Here is a 10264-nt window from a genome sequence, read left to right as displayed (position 1 = left end):
TCACCTTCTGGAATGCCAATTATCCGGATATTTGGACGTTTGATGGTATCCAGTACTTCTCGCATATTGTTTCAAATTTTTGGGCCATTTTCTCAGTCTTCATGGTGGATTTTTCTAGGCCAGCCATTTTCTCTTCTACATCTGAGATTCTGTTTTCTGAATGATCTAGTCTGCTTTTAATACTTTCAAGGGAGATTTTGACTTCTTGTATTAGAGACTTCATCTCTAGCAGTTCCATTTGAGTCTTTTGTAAAGTGCGTAACAACTTCTTTCTCCTTTCTCTTTAGCAGTTCATTATCTCTCTTTTCTTCTATCTCTGTTAGCTTCGACATTATGAATGCTCTAAATTCCTTATCAGACATTTCCATGATTTTCACCAAACTGCTTATGGATGAAAAAGAGTTACTCTTTTCCCTTGGAGAAGAGGTATTTTCTTGTTTTCCCATATTTCTTGTGATCCGGAGGTGATTTCTTGTCATCTGATGGGTGGCGTGTTTCTTTCAAATTCTTCAAGTTCAGTCTCAATGTTCAGGAGCAAGCAGACAGAGGTGATCTAGAATCTCTTTGCCGTTCTGTTATGATCGCTGGTGCTGCAGATTCAGTAGATATTGAGGAATATTTTAACCCTATTAGTATTTGGATGTTTAGCTACAGTGCTCTTAGATCCATCTAGTTTGCAGGAGCCATGTGGAATCTTCTTCTCACGTGTTCTTTTTTTAAAAAAGAAAAAATCAGAGAGCCAGCTCTATAGCACAGCAGTAATATACTGATCAAGGGAAGCCAGATTCCACAGGGCAACCACGGTTCAAATCTCCATCCCAAGGGTCAGCCCTGTGGCCTACTGGTTAAGAAAAGCCTGGTTCCACATGACTTTTTGAATCCTGGCTCTAGTTGCTCGAAAACATGTTGGGTACGTGCATACCCCAAATGCTGACAGGACGAGTGGAAGGGATTGCAGCATGACCACACCCTATTAGGGGTTGCTTTCTCTCTCTCTCTCTTTCTGGCAAGCACATGCCCTCTGTTCATTACAAAATAAAAAAATCCCTAGCCTAAGTCAGCCTGAAACACAACAGGTATGTGCACAGGTGCCCAGGATCTGTTGTGCTAGAGGACTGGAGGAGAACGTGGTTGCAGCAGCAGCAAACCCTATGGAGACTGTACACCTCTCTCTCTCTCTTACTTGCATGTGCTGTATCATGAGTAAAGAAAAAGAATTTTTAAAAATGTATTCATTCATTTATTTTAATTTGACCAGAGAGAGAGAGAGGGAAAGTGAGAAAGCAAGCAACCAGGCCCATGACCTGAACCATGGTCACCAATGTGGGAGTGTCCAGTGCCTTAACCACTACAGCACCTGCTGGCCCCAAGAAAAAAAATTATTAAAAAGAGAGATTTTTGCTATAGGGTGTGTGCATTCTCTGGAGAGACAGAGACAGAGAGACAGAAAGTGAGAAATCACTCTCCCAGGGGATAGCCACACCACAATCCCTTCTCTTCCATTCTCCTTTCAGGCTCTTGGACGTGCTCGCACATGTGCCTCGCACAAGTTTTTAAGTCACTGGGTCCAGGATTTGAACCATGGTGGACTTCATGGGAGTCCAGTGATGTAACTGCCACTCCATCTGCTGGTCTTGAAAAGAAATTTTTAAATCACAGAATCTTGGGCCAACCAGTGATGTGGTGGTTGAGGCAACTGGATCCCATGTGGCCAACTACACAAGTTCACGCCCTAGACCTGGCAGCTTGAAAAAGCAAGCCCAGTGCATGTGCATGCATGCCAAATTCCTGATAGGAGAAATGGAGAAGAGATTGTGGCATGAGCATCACCATGGGAAATGGTTGGACACTTTTCCTCTTTCTCTCTGTCTCTTTCCAGCAAGCATATGTGCCCTCTAGCAAATTAAAAAAAAAAAAAAAAAGAAAAGAAAATTGAAAGATAATACAATAGTGATGACTTATTTTATTGTTGCATCATACTCTTAAGTGATTTCATCATTCTTCCTTTTTCTTATTATTTTATTTGGTTTTTTGGAGATATTTTTGCTATAGGGTGCGTGTACTCACCAGAGAGACAGAAAGCAAGAAATCACCCCCTAGGGGGCTAGCCACACCACAATCCCTTCTCCTCCATTCTCCTCTTGGGGTTTTGGGCACACATGCCTGGTGTCAATTTTAAGCCCTTGGGTCCAGGACTCGAACCGCAGTCGACTACGCAGGAGTCCAGCAATGTAACCATCTGCTGGTCCGCAGTTTGCCCTTCCTGTGTCAAACTTCACCTTATCTGTTCAGCATGGACAAAGAGAGTAGATTAACTTCTTTTGACTGAGGAAGGTGCTTCCTCCTCCTGTTCCTTTTGTTTGCAGGACACCTGCTTTATCTCAGGTGTCTCTCCTCGAAGCCTCTTTTCTCTGTCAAAGCCCTGGAGCTGTTAGCTGTTGAAGTGAAGCACATCCCTGCTGAGCACAGGGCACTGCCAGCATCCCAGTTGGGGAGACTTTCTAAGAGGTGTGTATGCCAAGCACGGTATCATTGTGTGCAGGCATCTCAGGAGTCTGCCAAACCCAGGGCTGGCTGCCAGTACAAATGCCACGTTGGCTTGACATTTATGAGTCTAGCATTTGGGAAAGGATTGCCAGCAGAACACCTCTTGGCTACCTCATTTCAGATGGCAATAACCAGGCTGACTTCTGATTCTCAGAGTCAGAACTCACAGTCAGGAAGTAATACTTTAATTTGAAACCCTTACTATTACTTTTTCTAGGAAATTATCCCTCTCCTTGACCTGGCATGCAGGATAAATGATAGTAGTTAGGAGTGGAGACTCTGGAATCAAACCTGAATTTGAAGGAGGGCTCTGTCATTTATAGATGGCAAACTGAGGCAAGTTTAAGCCTCAGTTTGCCATCTATAAAATGGTAATAATTAGACATTCATCATAGGATAACTATATGGATTAAATAATATAATTAAAAGCATCAGTACTTTTCACATTCTTAAGAAGTCAGGTATTAAGTTCTTATATTTCAGTAATAAGTAGATGTAATTTGCCAGGGACATGTTCTCACAACGTGGATTTATGTGTACACTCTCTTCATGACTTAGACTTTACTGTAACATTCTGCTTGGGCACCCAGAACACAAGTTTTCTGTACCTCTCTAGGAAGATTTAGAGCTGGAGTCAAAGAGTGTCTGGCACCTTTACAGTTTCTTCAATGCAGAAACCATTTGTATATTAGGAGTTTATTTCAGTAAGAGCAGCTCTTTGACTAACCTGGAACTTGGAACTTTTTCTATGGCACATTCTAATGCAAAATGAAGACCAAAAAATATTCTAAAGGATACAGAGTGGCTGATTAGGGAAACTTTTGGTATGGGTAACAAGGTACTTGGTCTTTTTTTTTTTTGGAGAGGTTTTTGCTATAGGGTGCATGCGCTCGCCAGACAGACAGAGAGAGACACAGAGACAGAAAGCGAGAAATCACCCCCCAGAGGGGATGGCCACACCGCAATCCCTTCTCCATTCTCCTCTCAGGATCTTGGGCACGCATGCACACGTGCCCGGCGTGAGTTTAAGACACCGGATCCGTGACGCGACGTAACTACATGGTAGTCCTGCGACATAGCCATTACGCTAACTGCTGATCCCAGTACTTGGTCTTGATTAAGTCTTCCGTCATGATCTAATACCTAAAAAAGAAAAAAAAATGGCTCTCTGTTCTATGTGATGAAATGTAATCCTCCCCACAGTGCTTAGTGTATTTCCTTTAATCACTTTCTGTATCACTAGTAAATTCTCCCAAATTATTACATTCTTTTATCCCCTTGTTTTTCAGATCTTCAAAGCTGCTACGGGCATTCTATGTCCCCTTTCTGTCAGATCAGTATACAGTGTATGCCAACTACACCATCCTTAAACCCCGGAAAGCAAAGCATATCAGGAAGAAAAGCGGAGGTTAGCAACACACCTGTGGCCCCAAAGGAAACCATCTTGTTAAGTAATGATTCTGTCGACCTGCCTCCCTGCACTGCACATCATCGCTATAACCTTTGTAATAAAGCTTTTCCAACACGAATACTGGAATCTGGTGCTTTGGGCTCGTCAGAGTCTCTCGAAGTCTGTTGAAAGTCACGTTCACTTTTTGCCTATGTCTCTGTTCTGCATGTAAACTTTTTGCAACTAGACAGAGAAAGGCCCCAAAGCACAGGTAGGTACTGCACCATGTCTCATTGTTTTTCTTCTGTTCAATTATTCACTAGACCGGAGAAGAGCTGAAGCAGCTTACAGGAAGAACTGAAAATCCCTGGACTGGATGCTGTGTTAAACTGTTCTCCACACTCTGGCCTGGCATTTGAGAACTAGTGAACCTCTCTTAGGCCGTATGGGCTTCACCAAAGCTGTTAGGCAGCTTCTAGCAGACCTTCTTGTTCAAATCCTACTGCTGAAAATGAGCACAGTCTAGTTGCCAACCCACATGTCCTTTTCACCTTCAGCAAGATAAACTTCTATAAAGCACTTCACAGGACTAGGACCCTGTCCTGGAGCTATCTCAGGAAAAAGGTGACCATTTGAGGAACTGTGACCTAATTTTATTATATATAATGCCTCTGATTCTCATTTTATTTCCTTAATAACCAGCTGTAACTCTGTGGTTGTATTGTTGTTGTGTCTTTTCTGTTTTGTTTTGTTTTTTAAGTTTTAGCAGGCAGTTCCTTCTGTTCTAGGCTGCTCTACATAAAGCTATCAACAGAACAAACTAGATGGCATAGGATGTATTTCTAGAAAATTAACTGTCAATTGCTAGATTTGTATGATGCCACATTTTTAAGTATTCAGAGGCCATTTCCGAGGAAATTGAGAATTTCCTTGTTTTAAACAACCCTAGTGAAAAGGACCAGTATATATTTACAGAACCTGTTTTGGGTTCTGTCTGTTTTAAAAACCATCCTACATGGGGCATTTGTAGTCAAATAGGCAATGATAAAGACTTAACTGAAGTGTAATAAGTATCAAGTATTACTTTACATTTAAATACAGTATTTCACAACCTGTAGCATCTCATTTGATCCTCACAGTCACCACATGAGGTAGATAAGACAGATGATTTTATCCCATTTTAGGTAAGGAAACTGAAACTAAGCTGGGGAGGGAAAACGATTTACCCAAGAACACACAGCTGGTGAGTAGTTGCTGGGACCAGATCCTAGGTTGCCTCACTTCCTTAGTACTCCCCCATATTCCTCACTCAGCTATGAAAACATTACCTGAAAGAATGGCGAGGTTGACCAGAGACCTGATAGATATTGCAACTTTCTCTTTTAAGGAAGCATTCTCTCTGTGTTTCTTTGAGTTCTTTGGTGCCTCCATTCTGCTTGCATGTTGGGCATCCTGGCAGTGCTGTGTAATGCAGGCTGGCCTGGGGCAAGAAAGTAGTGCTCATGTCTGGAAGCCGTGTTCCTTTGCAGTCACACAGGACCCACATATCAGTCCTATTCCTGTAGTCAGCCTGGGGTTGCATTATTGGTGCCTTATTTCTCTGTAAGGGTAACTGTTTCTAGTATCTGCAAATAGGAAGAATCTATTTTTCAGAATTACCATCTTCTGTTTTTCAAAGAGAAGGACTTTCTGGCAGGAAGTGATCCCAAGAGAGGGGAAGAGAAATGTAGTTGCCCTACAAAAAAAAAATCACTTTTTGGGATCCCCTCTGAAGGGATGTCTGAGGTGGAGCTGAGGCACTGGAGAAGTGATGGGTATGGACAGACCAGAGCAATTCCTGGAGAGGAAAGATAAACTGGGGTCCCACTTGCTTTAAAGATACCTGGAATTTAATTCTCAACACTTGATTGCTGTTTTCCAAAGCAAATATAACACAAATAATCTGACTATAGGACAGAGAAATGTAAATGAAACGTCTTGACTGACATGCTGTAATTCATGCTGTTCTTTGGGCAGGGCTAAGGCCCTCTACTTCTGCAGGGGTAGATAAGAGCCCAGCAGTGGAGGTCCATGACAAATGACTTTTTCTCCGTGGTATAATGACTCATTTTTTTTATCTTGCTATTAAAAGGAGAAGGAGGGCTTTTGAACAACAATTTAATTATAGCATCAAAGGCCAGGAATGATGAAGAAATAACTTGGGAGTATCAGTTTCTGTTTCTTTTAAAACTCGATTTTACTGTCAGCCCCGTGGCTTGGGGGTTAAGGAGCTAGATCCCACATGGCTGACCATGGTTCAAATCCTAATCTGATGCCTTGGAAAACATGCTGGGCATGTATGCTTGACGGAGCTATGGAGGAGAAGGGATTGCAGCATGACAGTGCCTCATTAAGGGTGCTTTTTCCCTCTCTCTCTCTCTGTCTCTCTCTGGTGAATACATATGCCCTCTGACAAAAATAAAAAACAAAACAGATTTTAGTGGGTTTTTTTTGTTGTTGTTGTTGTTCTGTGGATTACGTTAGTGAAAGCACAATAAACTGCAGAACATTGTGCCAAGTGCTACAGGGAAGGGATACAAAGAAGAATGGTTTTGTTGTGCAGGTGTTTTTCATGTGGTATTTTATACCCGTTAAAAAATATCTCCATCTCTTAGCAATATAGGGAGGTTAGTTTTGCCTGGGAAGAAGAGTTTCCAAACACCTGGTCCTAATAGCATTTCTGTTCCAAAGAAACAATGCTGTGGTTGCTTTTTCCCTCTCTCTCTCAAGGTACTGTGTTAGGATAAAGTATCTAAGGTACTTAGTTCTCCATAGATTGCTGGGCATCAAGGAAGGAGGGACTGCAGATTATTCATAATAGCCTTCGATTATAGGCTGAGGAAGGGACTGGGTATACTTTAGCAAATCCAGGGTCCTCTGATCTCTAGCTCTAAAGCAGCATTATCTGAACCCCAAGTCTTACGACACTGTGCATCATTTCTTACCCAGTTTGTGTGGCAGGTATCTGTTATTAAAATGTACCTTTCACCAGGTAGGTGTCATCTGATAAGAAAGAACCCAAGGCATTTTATAATCACAGAAAATTGCAGCCCATACCCTTTATTACTGAATTTAGGTTTAGAAATAGACTATTTTAAACCAAAGTGATTTTTTATCTCAATCACTTATTGGGCCAGTTTTCCTAGTTTGGAGTTCTGGGAAAGAACCTTGAAAATCTTGCATGATTCTGCAGTGTGAGATTTGGGCAAAGCAGACTTTCACTGTATTTGGCATTTCCTGGAATTATTGAAATAAAAATTTGCTGTGAACAGTCTTCTGGCCAGTATCAGGCAGCACCACTTTTAATTTGGTTCATTTTATTTCCTCTGAGGCGGGAAAAGATGCATAATTTAATCTTTGCCTCCACAGGCATATTAAGAGTCATATGTTAATCCATTCTTATGCTCCCACATTAAATGCCTTGGGTAAATGGATAAATGTACATTTGCTCAGCTCTAATTGTTTTGCCACAGAAAGATTAGACTTCTGTTTGGCATTGTTGGATTTCACGGGCTCTCTGTTGTATCTCTAAATCTGAATGTTGCCTTTGATTTTTCTAGTCTGTATAACCGTGGAATTCACGCTGCAAATGGAATCAGGAAGCAGTACAGTGTGGAAGTAAGAGTGCTGTCTAATTCATTTGTCTTCCTGATCTTTGTACTTTTTATTTCACATTTCAGTGTTTACATGACATACTTACTGTATTTTCTGTGAAGGAAAAAAATTAAATAAATCTTGGCAGTTTTATTTTCCTTTTTTTTAAGGTAACGTTTTTCTTTTGATCTTAACTTTTAAATCTTATTGGAAATTGGAAATCGAAGGAACTCAACTCCTTCTATATCCCCACCTTCACCCCTGACTGTTCCACAAGCCAACTAGCCCAGAATGTTTATCCTGAAAACTTTAGAAAAAAGCCTTTGAGAAACTCAGAGAAGGTTCATTTAATTTTTACCTATGGAAAAAAACAAGCACTGTAAAGATTACTGAATGTTTGAACATTGTGCCGAAAGTGTTGCTGGATCCACCTTAAGTTTTGGATTGAGACTCTCTGGACTGTGGAAGTGTAATCTTCATAGAGATTCCAATCCAGTTATATCTGACATTTAAGTAATTTCCTTCTTTGTTGGGGGTTATCAGGAAAAATAAAAATTTTTTTGTAATTGAATGCCTATCATTCCTGTACTTTATACCTTGTCCCCAATGATTTCTAATAGCCACCTGGTTTTGTACCATTGATCATTATTTTTCTTCCCTTGCACCGAAAATGACCTTGACTTGGTTTGATTTACTTCCTCCACATTGTTTTAGGGAAGGATGCTTTTAGTAACATTATATTATAATATTATATTCTCCAGAAGGGAGAGGTCCACAGTCTTCATTTTCTTCCCTTGTCTACACTGTCATCTTCTCTGTTACTCTTATGTTTAGGGCCGAGTCTTCCTCTTCTAAAAAGACCCCTGTGATCACTTCCTTTTCTTAACCCTCTTGAGTACCTAGTATTTTACTCGTGGCATAGAACCTTAACATATAAACTTCATAAACCTATCACTCAAAATATTGTGGGCATATCTAGGGGCAAAGACACACTTCTGTGTATTTCTAGATATCATCATGGTTCCCTGATTATTTTGGTACATGTTTATTGAGAATGAAGAAAAATTTTAAAAGGGGTCCAGTGGTTGTGCAGTGGTAAAGCAAATAAACTCGCATAGAAAAGGTCCTGGTTTTGTGTTCTGGGACCTTCCTGAGCACACAGGTATGCAGGTATGCCCATGATCTGGGCTGGCTGAGACTGGGGGTGGACTGCAGCATGAAGACCCTGCTGGGAATGCCTACCCTTCCCCTCCTTTCTCTCTCATGGAAGAAATAAATCAACTTTTTAAAAGGGAAAGAAAGAAACTTGGAACTAATATATAGCTATTACTCTCAATTTGGCATAGTTCTAGGCCATAGAACACAGAGTGAGTCAGAAGTCCTGCAGTACTCAAAGGGCAGTTCGGAAGATGTGAAGGAGACACCCCGTGTGTAGTTTAGCAATTCTCCTCAAGTACGTGGACTTCTGCATAAAAGTAGATTCCTCAAGGTGGCTTCTGGAAAGAGAGAGGGCACTTTTACTGAATATTTCTATTATTACTTGACTTTGGAGAGTCAGATCTGGCCCATGAGATCTTCTAAATGAGTTTGGGTGTGAGAAGGTGCTCAGCTCCTGCCAGCTTCATGACTTACTAGAAAAAGGAAGTCTGATTGTGGTAGCACTTTGTCGTGATACATTCAGATTAATTAATATTAAAGAGCAAGTGATTATAGTAGAGAGTGTGTGCACTCACCAGAGGCAGAGACAAAGGGAGAAGAAAAAGCACCCCCATGGGGAGTGATCATGCTGCAATCCTTTCTCTCTCCTCTTCCCTCCTTTGGGATTTTGGGCATACATGTCCAGTGTTTTCCTTCGGTTGCCAGGTCTGGGACCACAGAGCTGCCCCAGCAAGTGACACTTTAAAGCTGAAAGCTGCTTTGGCTCTCTTCAGCTGTGGAATTCAGCATAGACCTGACATTTAAACAAATAATAACCAACAAGTTCGATAAATAAAATGAGAGAAATTTAGATTAGGGACATGATTATGGAATTTTAGTGAAAAAGACAGAATTTCCTATTATTAGCTCCACAGAATAAATAGCTTATGCTTAACAACTGGATTTAAATACCATTTTATCTGATTATGAGCTTTTTTATAGGGTTTTTCTTTTTTTTTGCAGTAGGATATGTGTGCTCGCTGGAGAGAGAGAGAGAGAGAGAGAGAGAGAGAGAGAGAGAGAGAGAGAAAGAACGAAGAAATCACTCCCCAAGGTAGTATGGCCATGCTGTAGTCCCTTCTCTTTCATTTTCTTCCTGGGATTTTAGCTACATACACATGCACTCGACTTGGTTTTCAAGCTGCCAGGCCTGGTACTCAAACTGAGGTCCACCATCTTAAACACCATGCCGCTTACTGGCTCCTGATTATGAGATTTCCAAACTTTTTTTTTTTTTTTTTGGAGAGGTTTTTGCCATAGGGCGCATGCACTCACCAGAAAGACATAGAGAGACAGAGGGACAGAAAATGAGAAATCACCCCCCAGGGGGGATGGCCATGCTACAATTCCTTCTCCTCTAATCTCCTCTTGAGATTTTGGGCACGCACACACGCACATGTGCCCAATGTGAGTTTAAGTCGCCAGGTCCGGGACTCAAACCACGGTTGCCTACATGGGAGTCCAGCGACATAGCCATTACGTTAACTGCTGGTCCCA

The 10264-nt window shown here is 41.3% G+C and overlaps 1 protein-coding gene across 3 annotated transcripts in view; it reads left to right on the top strand.

The window, feature by feature from the left end:
* LOC102479989 (alpha-1,2-mannosyltransferase ALG9) overlaps positions 1 to 6254 on the top strand; it is a 107095-nt gene extending 100841 nt beyond the window's left edge. For 2 of the 3 annotated variants that reach the window (XM_014588807.2, XM_027772873.1), the window contains 2 exons: positions 3837 to 3955; positions 4261 to 6254. In XM_014588807.2, coding sequence (XP_014444293.1) covers positions 3837 to 3955; positions 4261 to 4298 — 157 coding nt within the window. In that variant the 3' untranslated portion in view covers positions 4299 to 6254. Of the gene's footprint in view, positions 1 to 3836; positions 4077 to 4260 lie in introns of those variants that run through there. The other variant, XM_006150981.2, reaches the window with a different exon arrangement.
* The last annotated feature ends 4010 nt before the right edge of the window (positions 6255 to 10264 follow it).

The sequence above is a fragment of the Tupaia chinensis genome, unplaced genomic scaffold (assembly GCF_000334495.1).
Source record: "Tupaia chinensis unplaced genomic scaffold, TupChi_1.0 Scaffold000311_2, whole genome shotgun sequence".
NCBI classification, from domain to species: domain Eukaryota; kingdom Metazoa; phylum Chordata; class Mammalia; order Scandentia; family Tupaiidae; genus Tupaia; species Tupaia belangeri.
The sequence above is the reverse complement of the archived record's forward strand: the minus strand, read 5'-3'. Positions and strand labels throughout refer to the sequence as shown.